Raw genomic sequence first — 17,315 nt, 5'->3', positions numbered from 1 at the left:
TTTAATTATATTTAAATTTGTAAGCAATCGTATACTTAATTAGATAAGTAAGTGAAATGAAAAAATAAGCAAGTTATCAAATAGGTAAAATATTTTTTTTTTTAATAATTAAATTAAAGTACATAATTATTAGAATCACAGATATTGTGGTAAATAAAATAATATTTATGAATATGCATATAAATATATGTATATAGAAAAAATAAAATGAAAAGAAAATAAATGCTGGATGTTTTATACACATGCAAATGTAGTTTCAATTATTATTGTAATCCTTTTAAGGTTATGAATTTAATTTATAACAATTTGGGGGAAATTGTAGAAAATTCTCAGTTCTTCAAGATTCTATTTGCAAATAATTGATCTTATCGGAAAAAGAAACTCTTTCAAATCAAACTAAATCTCATAGAGCTTCATAACATTTCTTTGATAATTAATAAGCTTCATAATCTTGCAGCAATTACTATGAGTTTTGGAGATTATAAAATAGAAAATTTGGTTTAAAAATTAGTAGTGAATTGAATTTTATTACTCTTATTGTTAAATTTTTTGTTCTACATCTTTTAACAATTATTTTTAATACCTTAATTAATAATTTATAACATGTAAAAGCAAAATGATCATACCTACAACAACATTTTCTTAATACAAAATGGTTTCATTTGAATTTATTATAAGTCTTTAACTAGAATATTGTATTGATAAGAAATAATCTACAAAATCAGATAAATACAAACATAATGTATATAATTAATATATGCATATGTATGTTTAAATAAATTTATAATTTAATTAAAATCAGTTTTAGTATTGTACAATTGCCTGAAGAAATATTAACTAAATTTAATAAATTAATCGGAAAATGAGATTTTATTTTATATTAATATTTTTTACTTTATTACAAATTTCAATTTCTGGAATAATACCAAATCCAGAACATCCAGCTAAGTTGACTGAACGACATTCAAAGAATAATTATAAAATTAATTCTGAAGAGAAAACAAAGGAATTTTGGATTACAAAAGGCAAAAAATTTGTTGAAGATCAAAGAAAATTAAAAGAAAATAAAAATATTGCTAAAAATGTGATTTTTTTTATTGGAGATGGTTTATCACTTTCTACAATAGCAGCAAGCCGTGTCTATCAATATGGAGAAGAAAATTCATTATCATTTGAACATTTTCCTTATATAGGTTTAGCAAAAACTTATGCAATTGATAAAATTGTTCCAGATTCAGCGTCAACTTCAACTTCATATTTATGTGGTGTGAAAGCAAATTATGGTACATTAGGTGTTAATGGAAATATTAAACGTAAAGATTGTGAAGCCACACTACAAGAACAATATTATACAACATCTATTGGTAAATGGGCTTTAGATAAAAAAAAATCAATTGGTCTAGTAACAACAACACGTGTTACGCATGCATCACCTGGTGGTCTATATGCACATATTGCTGAAAGAAATTGGGAAAACAATGAAGAAATAGAGAAAAACTGTAAAAATTATGAAAATTATAAGAAAATTAAAGATATTGCTGTACAATTAATACATGGTGACGTCGGATCTGAAATGACGGTTGTATTAGGTGGCGGGCGTAGAGAATTTCGAGATAAAAAAATGAATGATGAAATTGGTTTAGAAAATGCAAGAACAGATGGTAGAGATTTGATTGCAGAATGGAAATCAATCGGTGATGAAAATAATGAAAATCGTACCTTTGTGTTTGATCGTCAAGGATTATCAAATGTTGATGTAGAAAAAACTGACCGACTTTTAGGTTTATTTAATAGTGGGCATATGAAATATAAAATGGAAGCCAAAGATTATGAGCCATCATTAGAAGAGATGACAGAAACAGCTATCAAATTATTACAAAATAAAAATGATGAAAATGGTTATTTTCTATTTGTTGAAGGCGGTTTAATTGATGTTGCACATCACAGTACTTACGCCCAAATAGCATTTAATGAAACAATTGAATTTTCTAACGCTATTGATAAAGCAAGGACAATGACAAGTGAAAGTGATACTTTGATTGTTGTTAGCTCAGATCATTCCCATACAATGTCAATTGCTGGTTATCCTGTAAGTTTTCATTTTAATTTTTTGTATATTAAATTTGAACTTTCATTTCTTTTTTGCAAAATTATTGAAAATTTCTCTTCATATGTTAAGGTCATATTATCATCCAATTATTGTGTTTTTTTTATTGTGATTTTTAAATTTTAAGGATCGTTATAATGATATATTTGGTACTGCAGCAGAAAGTGATCGAGATGATTTACCATTCTTAACCATAAATTACGCAAATGGTAAAGGAGCTGACATCTATATAAATTCTGAAAATAATGCAAGACATGATCCTACAGTAATAATTGATTCTAAAAATCCTAAAGCATTATTTCCAGCGACAGCACTTAGAGACAGTGAAACACATGGTGGCGAAGATGTTGCTGTATTTGCATCTGGTCCATGGGCACATCTTTTTACAGGAGTCTATGAACAAAATGTTCTACCTCATTTAATGGCATATGCTTCTTGTATTGGTGACGGATTAAAACATTGTGCTAACAATTAATTTGCATATAGTTATTTTTTTGAATTAATTGTAGGTTTTAATCGTAATAAACTATTTAACAACACAAGTAAACATTGAAGTTTGAAATTTGATAATGTGTGTTCACAATATAGATTGAATTTATGGTTTTGGTTCATACCCATTTGCTTGGATATTTTCAAGTTTAATTTAAAACAAATTCCTTTGAGCTTTTCGTAAAAAAATTTATATGAGGTACACGAGAATATTAAGATTATTTTATAAAAATTATAAAAATAATGTTATCTTTATTAATAAATCTTCGAAAACCAATAAAATAATGATTTTTGAAAAATAAATAAATTTATATTATTATGATAACAGTAGCCAGTTTTTTTTTATGATTAGGTCTTATTATAAATTTTTATTTCTTACATAATTTTATGGACAATTTTTTGTTTGCGCGTCTTTTGTTGTTAATTACCTGCAATAATAATATAATGGTTCTTAAAATATAATTTTCAATAACGGTTACCTTATGTTTTAATTATGAGGATAACAATGGAAGTATTTTAATTGAATTAACTGTGGATTTATGGAAGTACTGTAAGTAGTATAACAAAATTTACAAATTTTCGTTGGATCTTGAAATCAAATTTCTTTGTTTTTTTCGTTAATTTGCCCTCAGTTCTTAAATTAATCTAAACAACATTGTTATTAAAGTGTTATAATTGATTTTTTAATCTTATACATACTTTGAAATATTTGCTTCCTAGTGAAAAAATTTTCGGAACGAAAATAAATTATATTCGAAGGGTGTTACGAGTATTAATTTGTCAGTCCGTTTTTGAGAAATTTTGAAGGAATGCAAAGTCTAAATAGTTCTTTTTCACTGGTTAACTCAAAATTTAAGAATATAATTAAAGTTATCATTTCAAGGTATAACTTATAATAAGGTTACTTTGATGCGGATGCCGAGATATTGCGGCATAGACGGAAATGAGAAAGCTGGTTATCTTGGCCAGAGGAGAGCGACACTGAACATTACCTTTCAATCGCCATCTGAAAAGTACGGGCAAGGCGGACGAAATTGTATGAATGAGAGACAGTAGCTCGCATACGATTAAGATACTTCAGAAGGAATTTTGTGACTTCGATGGAAGGCTTCAGGTGACTGCTATGCCGCAATTTGTCCGGGACCTACACAAGATCCTATGGATCAACGTGAGAAGAGCACGTATAGTGACTCCGTCATCTACAGGAAAAAAATAAAAGTTAACATTTGAATTTAGTGTTTTCTCGATTATACAGCAGTAATTTGAAACAAAAACAGATTAAAAAATTTTACAGTTATGCACGAGCCATTATGCGTCTCTTGAGTTTGATAATTTAATCTATCACGATTTTTGTTAAAATTTCAAAAAAATTTAATTGAGCACTCAAGATAAATAATTATATATATATACGTATATTTTCATTGAATTGTCAAATATTTTTGATCGGCGATTAAGCAATTTAAACTTAAATTATACATTTAAATTGCGTTATACACTCTTATAACAAATTATTAAGTGAAGATTTTGAAAATTGTTTCAATAAATTAAGTGGAATGATTAAGCATTATATGGAATTTATTTATATTTTATTTCCGTTAATTTTACCACAACGAAAATAAAATTATAAAAGAAAATTCAGTTTAATTTTAGTAGGGCCATCTGTAGTCTTTTACATTTTCCCACCACAAATTCATTGCACTTATAATAGTAAATTTAATTATTTTTACTGTCTAAGTTAAAAGTTGACATTGCATCCGGTGAATGACTTATCACTAACTTTACAATTCTATTGTCCTTGAATGACAATTTATGACGGAACCTTAAATAAAGTTTCCCCAATTCTGTATAAAAATGAATTTTAATTTATCTATCAAATAATTTTGAGTGATAACGAGATAAATATAGGAATAATTATACAAAAATAAAATACAATATATATTAACCTTTAATTTATTAATAAATTATGATAATAATAATAATTCCGAAATTTAATTGATAATCTCTTGTTGGTTTATTAAAGATACCTGACCAAATTTTTATAATAGCACTTAACCGTAAATAAAAGAATCGCGGCTCGATTATTGAGTTTTGTTTAACTTTCGTATTTTTCAAGTAAATAAGTATGTATGTGTATCGGTATAGTATATCAAATTATGTTATAAAAATTTCAAGTGGATCTACTTATCCTAGCTATCATAATTTAAAAGGAATTAAATTATACATTTATTGTTGGTAATCATTAAAAATTAATTAATTGTGTTTTAAGCTTAAATCGCATTAAATTTTTTTTGGTTCAGTTTAACTTTAATCACCAACGTGAAAGTTTTAAAAGAAGGGAAAAATGACTACGGTCTTCAAATTTTTAATAATTTGGGTACTTTTGAATATCACAACTAAATGTGGAGGAGAAAGTAGTTATAATTAAGATTCTAAAATGTTTAACAATTTTTTATTTTCATATTGCTTTTTATAACAACAGATTTGTTAACTGAGAATGATGAAGAACGTATGCATCCAGATTTGGTTCCTTTCGATACTAGCCAAATTAATAGTGCTGAATTAAATTCAGAATATTGGATTGAAAATGCTCAAAAAGCAATAAAAGAGAAATTAGCTATAAATAAGAATGAGAAAAAAGCAAAAAATATAATATTTTTCTTAGGAGATGGTATGTCCGTTCATACATTAACAGCAACTCGAGCATATTTAAAAGATGTTTCACACCAGTTATCTTTTGAAAAATTTCCATATGTTGGTCTTTCAAAAACTTACTGTGTTAATGCACAAGTGGCTGATTCTGCTTGTAGTGCAACTGCTTATTTTACTGGTGTTAAAAATAATATTGATATGATTGGAGTGACGGCAGAGGTAGAAAGTCGAGCATGTGATGAAACAAAAGTTGTCAAAAATAGAGTTGACAGTATAGCTAAATGGGCACAAGATTCGGATATGTCAACGGGTATTGTAACTACAACAAGAGTAACACATGCCACACCAGCTGGTACATATGCTTCCATTGCACATCGTGATTGGGAATGTGATACATGGATTTCCGAAAAATGCAAAAGTTATAGTATTAAAGACATAGCGTATCAACTGATTCACGGGGACACTGGAAAAAATTTTAAAGTAATTTTAGGTGGTGGAAGATCATTGTTTTTAAACGAAAGTATGCGCGGAGAGGAAGGTGAAACTGGTACTCGACAAGATGGGAAAAATTTAATTCAAGAATGGTTAGATGATAAAAAGAAACAAAATATTAATGCTAAATATATTTGGAATCGTAAAGAATTACTTTCCACTGATACTAGCAAAATTGATTATTTACTTGGGCTTTTTAGTCCTGATCACTTACCATATCATGGCGATAGAATTCGTTCATTTACAGATAAAGGAGATCCAAGTTTAAGTGAAATGACGGAAACAGCATTAAAAATTTTAAGCAAAAATTCAAATGGTTTCTTTTTATTAGTAGAAGGTGGAAGGATCGATCATGCTCATCATTATGTTAAAGCTAGAAAAGCATTAGAAGAAACAGTTGAATTCGCAAATGCTGTTGAAATAGCCAATAAAATGTTTGACGGAGATGATGAAACACTAATTATTGTAACATCAGATCATTCTCATACGATGACTGTTAATGGTTATCCTGTAAGTTTCTTTTTACAATCAAACTGTAAAATAGTTTCTAAATAACTATATTTTACCCTCTTGTATATGTAATCTTACATCTAATAAGAAATTTATAAATCACATCATAGCTTAATTGTTATTTAATTATACCTCATAATGATTTATATTTTAGGTTGTATTTAAATCTCAATGTTTATTTTTAGAATCGAAATTCAAATATATTAGGACTAAGCGACTCACTGGATGATAAAGGAAAAAAATACGCAATATTATCATACGCTAATGGGGATGGTTTTTATACGATTTTCCCAAAAAATGGTACGGAAAAAAGAGACATAGAAAGGGATGATTTTGAAGATGCTGAATATAACTATCCGAGTCATGTACCCTTAGAAAAGGAAACACATGGTGGAGAAGATGTTGCTATATTTGCCAAAGGACCTCAGGCTCAACTCTTCGTAGGTAATTATGAGCAAAGTTACATACCAATATTATTGGCTAAAATTGCTCAAATTGGACCTTATAAACTTTAAAAATTCTTTAAAATCTAAGTTTGAAGAATGTACTTTTGTATATGTAAGTATTTAACGTAATAAATTGTATTTTTATTAAAATTAATTAAAATATTTTGAAGTAAATTGAAATGTGCCTTAATTAGATTGTAATTTATCTTTATCTACATATGTACATGTCAACATCGTTTAAAATGTTTTTCTGCAGCAATAATGAATTGGCTCTTCCTATAATGTATATGTGTGTGTAGACAATATGCTTACATTTGTGACATCATTTGAACTTCAAAAATCTCTTTTAAAATAAGCTTGATATTATTTACCGTTACACAGATCTTAGGATATAACAGTGCTTTGGAAAACTCAAGCATATTAAATTGATGAAATAACAGTTTTGAAAATATCTTTTTTGATAGACCTTGAGTTCCTTATTGCCAAAAAAACCTTTTTCATTTTAATATTTCAAGTTGCGTATTGTAAAGGTAATTTACAATGACAGTTAAAAAATTTTTCGGCAAGCTTGTCACACAGAATTTTCATGCGACAGATTTGAGATCATTTGCCTAAAATTTAGGCGAATTCGCAAGTAATACCAAAAATTCATATTCGCTAAAAATTCCATTCGCTTCGTCGGTCATAATAAGGAATATGGAATATATGTACTAGGTGAGATTGTTATTCAAACTTACTCTTAGACTTACGTTTTAGTTTGAATCCCAAAGTTCGATTAGTTAACAGTCCGAAAGTTTAACTGATAAAGATTTTAAAATAAAAATTTCAAATTTAGACAAAAATTGTTATTCAATAAAGGTATAATATTGTATTATTTAATATTATACATATACATATTAATTTATATATATGTATATATATATATTACATATATATTATTTAATATATGTACATATACATATAATTACAAATCCTTGTATCACAAAATTTATTCTGTTGATTTTACATAAAAGTCAAGTTTTTTAAAAATTTAAATTTATTATTTTTTAGCTTCCTCTTTTCTTTAACATATTATATAAAAGTGAAAATATTGAAAATTAAGCAGTGAGTCTTTAATCAGTAACTTAGTCTTAAAAAAAAAAAACAGATAAAAACAAACAGAAAAGTGAAACAATTTTCTTAAAATTACTTAGAATGTGTAGACCACTTAAATATTGTATAACAGAAACATAAAAAGCTTTTATAACTTATATCTGTGACAAGGAACAAACTTGTACAAAAAACACTTTTATTTTTTATTTCTAATTAGACTAATTTATGCCATGTCCGTATTTCATTATAGCAAATACTTAGCTTGAACTTAATACTAATTTTGTAACAAGTTCTAATGTATCATAGATAACAGTTAAATCGCTATCAGACAATGATATATTACAAGTAATTCTTAAACTATGACGGGGATGAATTATTTCCACTTCGTCTAAATACTGGGTTTCAACAACAGCTAATCCGTGCTCCGCGCACAAATCAACTATTTTTGACAAAAGCATTGATTCTTGTTTCCTATCATATTCTTCATCTTTAATATAGAGATGTTTCACGGGAGATATTTCGTTACCACGAACTTTTACATAAGTTAATTTGTTCAATTTTAAGTGCATTTTTTTGCTAATACTTCTTAAAGTTTCAAACATTTCTGGTTTATCTTGAAAACGATCTAAAGCAGTTATTGCTGCTTGCGCTAATAAAGGGGGCAGTGAGGCTGAGAAGCAATAACCCAATCCTGATAATCGTTGATGTTCTATAATAAAAGAGGATCCAACACAGAATCCTCCGATTGATCCTACAGCGTATTCTAAACCTGCTGATATTAAGTCAACATCTATTAGATCAACATTGAAATGTTCTGTAACCCCTCGACCATGTTTCCCGAGGGTCCCAAATGATATGCTTTCTTCAAGGAACATCCGTAATTTGTACTTTTTTCTTAATTCAATTAATTCAGGTAGGGGACATATTTCACCAGTGTTCATATAAATACCTTCGGCTATTAAAAATTTTTTGGTTTTAGCTGCTTTTTTAGGGTTTTTTATTTCACGTTTACTTTGCTCTACTAATAATCTTTCTAAATCCTCCATATCATTGTGTTTGTAAAAGTATGCTACGCTTCGAGAAGCTTCTATACCTTTTTGAATAGCAAAATTTACTTGTTCGTCAGCAAAGATGACATCACTTTTTTTCGAATAAGCTGGAATTGCACTGGCGATTGTTGAAAATCCGTAAGAATATAGTATAGCTTCTTCCATTTTCATGAAATCGGCTAGCCTTTGCTCCAGTTCCAAGTGAACATCGACAGTTCCATAGAAGCCTCGAGGTCCACAAGAACCTATGCCATATTTCTTAATAGATTTTATCGCTTTTTCTTCGATTTCTTTATCACCAATCAAACTTAAATAATTATGTGTCGCTAAATCTATGCAACTATGACCATTTAAATTAATTATTTTACCAATTTTACTTAAAACTAGTTTTGGGTGTAACTTGGGATGGTCTTCGGGGATTTCAGGTACTAGAGGTTCAGGTGTATAATTTGCTATTATAGCTTCCTCTTCTTCGCGGGTAAATTTCTTTTTCCGTTTTTGATTCTTCATAAAAATTAAGTATGCAGAAATAAGTAAAATAAAAACCGCCTGCAGAATAGCATATTCAGGTGTCGCATGATATATTTTAAGTATTTCCTCGATAAGGTGTGAAACAGTAAGCATGTTAAAGGGTGTGGTGTATGTAATTCCTTACTGCTACCTACAAGTACATGGCAATATTTTACAAAACGATGAATGAAAATTTATTTGATTTTAACATTTGCTAATTGAATTCAATATTTATTTTATTTCTATTATTACCTTATCTAGACAAATTCTGGAAATTTTTGCAGCTTTGATTATTAGTCACACTATTTTACTTTTTATAAAATCTTGTTGACTTTTCAATGCTGCTTTATAGCTTACTACGGCAAAATGAAGTTATCATTACTTGATAAACAACGTAAATGTTGATATGTAGTTTGGCTATACGAAACAATATTGTGTACAGGCTTACGCTAGCAACAATTTTTAAACAACAACAGAAACTCTTACAATGAACCGTAAAACAAAAAATGTCGTGCATGAACTGCATGATATGAACCGAAAACTTATTGACATAACTTTAGTTGACTGTGCTAGCCTAAATATATATGTTTCTGGTTTCTCAATTTTTAAACCAATCAAAAGTCGATACCAAAAGAAAGTATTTGAAGAATATGTTGATTGTTGAGTCTTCCTTTATTTTCCTCTGTTGCACAAAAATTTTTATTTTCTAAAGATTTGACAGATTATAATCGTAATATCGTAATAAATATCGTAAATTAACTTTAAATCTACTTTTGTAGATTTAAAGTTAATGACCTTTATATAACTTTATTACATCTTTTGATAATACAATTTTATTTTATAATCTTGTACTCTGACCCTGACATATTTTGATTTAATTAATTTTGGTGCCCTCCTAATATAATTCCTATATGTTGCAAGGTTATATATTTTCATTATATGATATGATTAACTTCGGATAAACGAGAGAACTTTTTGTGAGCGGCTGCATAATTTTTTTTACAAATGAACATTTTAATAAATTTGCCAAAGACGTTCGTAAACAAGGCTGTCTTATTTTTTAATAGTCTTTACTAAAAACATAATGAAAATAATTTGTAAATAAAAAGAGGAAATTTAAGAATTTCAGTATCAAGAATTTAGAAATTTAAGGAATAGTTGACAAATCAAACAAGCAGTTATCAAACTGTAACTAAAGTTATCGTTATTGATAGAAAAAAATGGTAGCCCTAGTTTTTGAAGAAAAATCTCGAAATCAAAAAAGTCGCTAAAAATCGATAACCAAACACAGATAACCAAAAAAATTTATTTGTTAAATTTGTTTTTATTCATAAAATATTGAAATAATTTGAATGAGGTACAAAATTGAAGGGAAGTAAAATTATGTTTTTCAACTTTGTCAATTTTGAAACTTTGCAACATGTCAAAGAAACAGTGCTGCTAAGCAGTAAGAACTATGTATTATTGTACTTAAAATAAAATTGTACTATGAAATAGTAGTAAAATTTAAATATTGTTTACAATTTTACTACTATTTCATGTAGTATATATTATTGTATAATGTAGTAAATATTATTGTTTACAATTTTCATAGCTGAAATTAGATGAAAAAGCAAAAAAAAAAGTCGCTAAATGTCATTAAATGTTTTTAAAAATATTTTCAAAATTCAGCTGTCAAATGCGTTGTCATTTGATAAATTTTCAAAAATATCAGTGAAATTCTCTAACGGTTTTGTAAAACGAAAATCAGTTGTAAATGATTTACAATTAATGTATAATGTGAAAAAGAAAATCGTGTTTCCATATTATGGTTATTTAGTTAAGAAGTTGGCACAGAGCCAACAATGCAGCAAAAATAATATTCAATTCGATATAATGTAATTAAATAAGTGGAATGAGGACGACCAATGGCTAATAATACACCAGGAATATTCTATTGCTGCATCATGGACTAATACATTGCGTTTATATTGTACGTGTGTACATTGACACGTTCAATCACATGATTATATTCAGGCAGATGTACTTTATGCATCAATATAAGTTATTTGAAACAATCCAAATTCCATTCAACCTGTTGTACACACGAATATAAGTAGAAGCCATACAAAACAAAAACGAAAGGACTATCTACATATTTGGATAAAATGGGGGAGATAGGTAACTGGAAATTAGATTTTAATTTTTGAGTCTTAAATAACATTTTTTAGGAACCAACAAACCATATACATATTATGTAACAATAGAGAGAAGGACATTTAATTGAACTAAACTCAATTATATACATATGTGTATGTTCTTATATACATGGATGTATATTGGAAAAGAAACTACAAATTCATATATTGTATTTTATTCCCATTATAAAAATGGTATTTTTATTTAAAGTCATATAAGTATGTATATATACGAGTAATTTATTTGTTTTATAGTATTATGTATAGGTAATATTAGTTTTTCTTCATACATTTTTTTAATTAATATTAATTTTTTTTGGTTTAATTTTGTATTGAATATATTTTGTGAAATAATTTTACTATACTAAATACATTTTTTGGTTTTTAGTTATTTTCATATACATATACATAAGTATATGTATATATATACATATAATCGCGTTTTAAATTTTCATTTTTACTCTTTTTGTGTTTTTTGAATAATAATTTTGTTTTAAATTTTTTTTTTCATTTTTAGTTTTCATTTTAATTTCTGCATGAGTTTTGTAATACTTTGGTTTCAATAAAATTATTTCTATAATTTAGAGCTTCTGGTTTTTTGTTATTATTTAATTAAAGATACATTAAATAAGGGTTAGGTACGATTAAAGCGGTTTTAAAATAGTTTACTTTCTTTATATATATTTTTACTTTTTTTATGTAGTATTTCATTTGAATTTTATTCATTTTTCAAACATGATTTCTTCATTTAATATTTCTTTTTATAATAAATATTTTTTTTTATTTTTTTTTTGAATTAAGATATTGTTTTTTAAAATTATTTTATTTTTTGTGATTTTATAAGGATGTATTATATAAATAGGTTGAAAATATTCAATGTTTTTTGATATAAAAAAATAAATGTTATGAAACTGGTATTTAAGCCAATATTTTGATTGTGATACATAATATATTATTGTTTTAAAAATTATTGTAAAATATTTCATTATAAAAATATTAAAATCTGTTTGTTTTTACTGTCTGCTTATTTTGGTTTCATATTGTACATATTGCACGACTAGTTTCCTTAATTTGTTATTGAATGTTTGTCAAAATAGCAACTTGATAATTAAAATGCTAAATTGTTAAACCATATTAAGTTTTAAAGTTGAGTTTATAAACTAAATATTTCTAAATTAATAATTTAAATTATTTTACAATGATAAAAACAACATATTTTACAATAATTTTCTCAATACTTTTATACTGTCATTATTGGTTTTATATTTAGTTATATTGTTCGGTATTTATTTTAGATTAGGGTAAAATGTCTAAAAAATATAATTTGTATTTGGTATTAATAATTGAAATATGAATGTAAAGTGTTTGACTTTGTGTAAAAATATAGAATTTTATGGAGTTATATAAATATATTGATTTTTTTTTTAAATTTTTAAAATATAATAAAATAATTTTTTTTTCATTATTTGTTCTTTGTACATTAATTATAACATATTGATAAACTTTTCTATTTAAATAATTATATTGTTTCTATTTAATATTCTATTTAAAATTTTATGTCTTTTATTTATTTATTTATAGTAATCATCTGTTTTATTATTCGCTTTCATAAAAATTTTATTGTTCGGTTGTTGAACTTTGATTTATACTGAATATTTGACGGAAATTTGATTTATTTTGTTTTCTTTAATGTATGTTACCGATAAAAGCCTTAAAATATCTGCAAAAGTAATTTTAACTATAGTGGATGTTACAACATTATATAATTTACATCCGATGTGCAAATTCAAACGGTTTTTTCATCATACACATAATGGCAACTATGTATATCCCTTTTTAGATTTGTTTTTATATTTGTTCTAATATTATTAAATAAGTAATAAGGGAATAGTTGTGCAAATACATAAAAAATTTGCTTTAATTATTCACAATTGTGTTTTTGTAATTTTTGTAGTATTATTTATATTTTCTTACTTTACCTTTTAGTTAATATTTTATCATTAAAATGTTTTTTTTTCCTTCGATTTTTCATAATTTAAAATCTGATTGTTTTTGGATATTTTTAAAACCATACATTAAATTTGTACTACTTTAATATTGTAAATACTGGGATTTTTAATTGTTAATTGAAAAATAAATTTTAATTTTATATTTTAGTTAAAATAAATATTTTATTACGAACTTTTTTCTTATGCGAGATTTCATTCTCTTTTGTTTTATTTGTATACAAGCAAAATTAATTGAAATTTGAAGAGTTAAAATTATTTTTGACGGATTTTTGTATTTTTAATGGCAACATTATATTTGTATTTTTAATTTTAATTTTAAATAATTTTTATTTTAAATATTAAAAAATAATAAAAAAAATTCAAATTACAGTATTTTTTAATCATAAATTTATTAATAATGTTTCGTATATAAATTTTTAAAAAATGGTGAGTCATTAGGAAGACAAGAATTATTAATACAAAACATTCTTCTGTTATATAAATGTTTCGAAAAAAGTATTGAAAAAATTGTCTATTTGAAAATGTTCTTTTTTTTTAAATTTCGAAAAATTTTTTTTTTGTTTTTGTGTAAGATCTATTATGTATATAGTAAAATTTAATTTAAATAATTAAAATATTCAATTTATAATTTTTAAAATATATAGTAGAAATCAATTATAATGTCATCTCTGATTAAATAATTAGAAATATTTAATTGAAAATTTGCAACACGCCACCGCTGTCAAAATCAATATGTAATCGCTAAAGTATTAAAAAAATGAAATAACCATTATGTATATTGTTGCATTTTTTGAGAAGTATGAATTAATATTGTTTAATAATTTTATATTAACATAAAAAAATGAATTTTTGTTGGAAGATCATGAATGCAATAAAGAAAACAAAAAATTTCTCAAAACGATTGTAATTCTTGTTTATTTAAATAATTACATTGTTTAGTTATTTATTCCGATTTGTGTTGCGATTTTCAATATTATAAAATATCATTAAATAAAAAACGATTTCTACAGATAATTAAATTTTGTTTTCTTATTATTTAATTTATCATCGTTATTTTCAAAAAACATTTTCTTTGATTTGAATTTTTTTTTCATTTTTATATTTTATTCTTTTCAAATATATTTGTGTGGAATTTATCTAGCATATGATAAAAAAATAACGAAACAAATGTGTTACTTAGCTGGAAAATTTTAGATTTTGCAAAATTTATTATTTCCTTTATAATTATGTAATATATATGTATGTATATATAGTAAATAGATAGTAATAATTAATTATTTTATACGACTTTTTGTTTTATATAAAATTTTATTTTATTTATATTTAGAATAGGAATTTATACAATTTTTAATTTGTTATATTTTTTTTTAAATTTTTTTTCCAATTTCCTTTTAAAAATTATTAAAAAGTCTTTTTTAGTAAAATTCTAGGTAGTTTTCATATGTTTTAAATCAAAATGTGTTTTTGTTTTTTTAGAAACGTGTTAATTTTTTAATAATATTTGTTAATTTTGTAAAATTAATAAATTGTGTAACGTTAATTTTTTGAATTATGAATTTTAATATTTTTAAGTGTATAAAATTTCTGAATAAATTTAAAAAATTATATTATTTTATTTAAAAACTATAAGAAAGTACAAATCAAAGATGTATTTTTATGCACATATTGTATATAATATTTTATAAATATTATTAATAATTAATTAAATTTATGCTTTAAACATGTATTAAAAAAATGAAAAAAAAAAATGTTTGTTAAATTTTTTTTGTGTTAATTTATATTTTAGTTGTTTATATGTAAATGTATGTAATAAAATTATAATAAAATAAATTTTAAATTAATTTATATTTAATTGTATAATATCTTAATTCTGAGTTTCTTTTTTTATTTATAATTTATTAAAAATTTTAAACATTAAATCTTTTAAATTGTTGATTTTTTTTTACTGAAATTTTAACCGTTTAATGTTAACTTAATTATTTTATTGTTGTTATAAATTATTTTTATATTATACACGTAATTATAATTTATATTATATGTATAAATTAATATTTTTATGTAATTTAATTTTGTTCTTGTTTTTTTTTTTTTTTTAATATTTTTGATTATTTGTAAATTTTTTGGTTATGTACAAACTCATACTATACCCTGTTTTCAATTAATTTTTAATTTTTTTTTTATTTTATATATAACAATAAAATAAAACTAAAAATTTGTTATATTAAAATATTTTAAAATAAATTTGTATATATATTTTATAAATAAATATTTAAATTTTATTCTTATTATTTAATTTATGTTTCAAATTTTAAATAAAGCTTCCATTGTTTTTGGTTTTTTATACTTTGAATTCATCAAAGACGGAGTAATTACGAGACACAGATTTTTAAATACAGAAATTAAAATTTAGTTAAAATATTGTACAATGTAATAAATGAATGTAATTATTTTTAATATAAATAATATTGTAATTCAAGAAATTAATAAAATCTAAAATTTTTACTTTTAATTTCTGTTTTCCATTATCACATTAAATTTTAAATTTTGTTTAACTGAAATAAATTTTAAATTTTTTTTTATAGCACGAAATAATACGTACATAATTTAAATTCAAAAATTTTTTGAGAATTTTTTATACTGTGTCTTTAGTTAAAAACGTAATTCAAAGTAATTTTAATTTAACTTTAACTTATGAAAAAATTATGAAAATTATATTTTACAACGTACATATATTATGAAATTCATATAATAAGCGAATTTGTTAAAACCATTTTGGATGTATTTTTTCGGGCATTAGCTATATATATATGTTACTGAATATTTATTTCAAATTTTCTTATTATAAAATTCGTAAATTTCATCTATTTATATAATTCTATATATTGTTTTTTTTATATGGAATTTATAAAATGTTGAAATGTTAAGCTTCTAGACTATTAATTAAATTTTAAGTTGTTTTTTTTTTTCTGTGGTGTAATTATTAATGTATAAAGGTATAATTTGGATTTTTTTTAAATTTATTTGTTATTTTGGAAAAGATTATAAAACATTTTGCATATGTCAAAGCGATAATTATTTTTCTTGAGCTTCATTTTTATTGAATTTTATTGTAAATTTTTACTAAAAAAATTAGATTAACTTTTGTGCAAAATGTAAAATTGCTTTGTTATATGAAAATTCGCAAGTAATTAAATAGGCAAAATAAAAATTTTATTAAAGTCAGATTACAGATTTTATGCTCGAAATTATTAATTAAGACTCTAATTTTTAAGAAACAAAAATATTTTATTTTCTAATTGATAAAGCAAAAAAAAAATAAGTTAATCTTTTTTTTAAATGATGTTTATTATGACTCTTTTGCAATTCAAACGTGATGTTATATACAAAAATTTTATTATTTAAGTTATGATATAATTTATTTGTTCTTTTATTATTTCAAAATTTGTTTTATGAGAACGGTGTTTACTATATTTTTATTTAAAAAACTCAAATGGATCAACTTTAATTTCATAAAATTGTTTTTTATCGATTTCATATAATAATTTTTGACAATTTTTTGTTTTCCTTAAAATTTTTTGTAAGTTAATTCCAAATTATTAATATTATAGTTAGCTTATCAGCTATAATTGTATAAAGTAATGAATAATTTTTGATGAAATTGAAATTACTATGAAATCGATTACGATCAAAATGGCAAGTATTTACTTCTATTATTTTTCAAGTAAATAGACAATAATTACCAAGTTTAAAAATTAATAATTCGGTACATTTTTGTTTATTATTCA

General features: G+C 23.9%; 3 protein-coding genes across 3 annotated transcripts; 2 read left to right on the top strand and 1 right to left on the bottom strand.

The window, feature by feature from the left end:
- The first annotated feature begins 827 nt into the window (after window positions 1-827).
- On the top strand, window positions 828-2,654 carry LOC129605535 (membrane-bound alkaline phosphatase-like). Its single transcript, XM_055515354.1, has 2 exons — window positions 828-2,089; window positions 2,235-2,654. The coding sequence occupies exons 1-2, from the start codon at window positions 863-865 to the stop codon at window positions 2,580-2,582; spliced, it is 1,575 nt and encodes a 524-aa protein (XP_055371329.1). The 5' UTR covers window positions 828-862; the 3' UTR covers window positions 2,583-2,654.
- A 2,244-nt stretch (window positions 2,655-4,898) lies between these two features.
- LOC129605540 (membrane-bound alkaline phosphatase-like) lies at window positions 4,899-6,865 on the top strand. The gene is made up of 3 exons (XM_055515366.1): window positions 4,899-5,007; window positions 5,076-6,247; window positions 6,433-6,865. The coding sequence occupies exons 1-3, from the start codon at window positions 4,938-4,940 to the stop codon at window positions 6,760-6,762; spliced, it is 1,572 nt and encodes a 523-aa protein (XP_055371341.1). The 5' UTR covers window positions 4,899-4,937; the 3' UTR covers window positions 6,763-6,865.
- Window positions 6,866-7,723: 858 nt separating this feature from the next.
- LOC129605432 (serine palmitoyltransferase 1) lies at window positions 7,724-9,722 on the bottom strand. Its single transcript, XM_055515205.1, has 2 exons — window positions 9,597-9,722; window positions 7,724-9,495 (listed from the first exon to the last, which is right to left on the bottom strand). Exon 2 carries the CDS (start codon window positions 9,456-9,458, stop codon window positions 8,043-8,045), a length of 1,416 nt encoding a protein of 471 aa, XP_055371180.1. The 5' UTR covers window positions 9,459-9,495; window positions 9,597-9,722; the 3' UTR covers window positions 7,724-8,042.
- Between the last annotated feature and the right edge of the window lie 7,593 nt (window positions 9,723-17,315).

The sequence above is a fragment of the Condylostylus longicornis genome, unplaced genomic scaffold, assembly GCF_029603195.1.
Source record: "Condylostylus longicornis isolate FDR11 unplaced genomic scaffold, ASM2960319v2 ptg000013l, whole genome shotgun sequence".
In the NCBI taxonomy this organism is placed as follows: domain Eukaryota; kingdom Metazoa; phylum Arthropoda; class Insecta; order Diptera; family Dolichopodidae; genus Condylostylus; species Condylostylus longicornis.
This window is presented reverse-complemented; position numbering and strand designations above follow the sequence as displayed.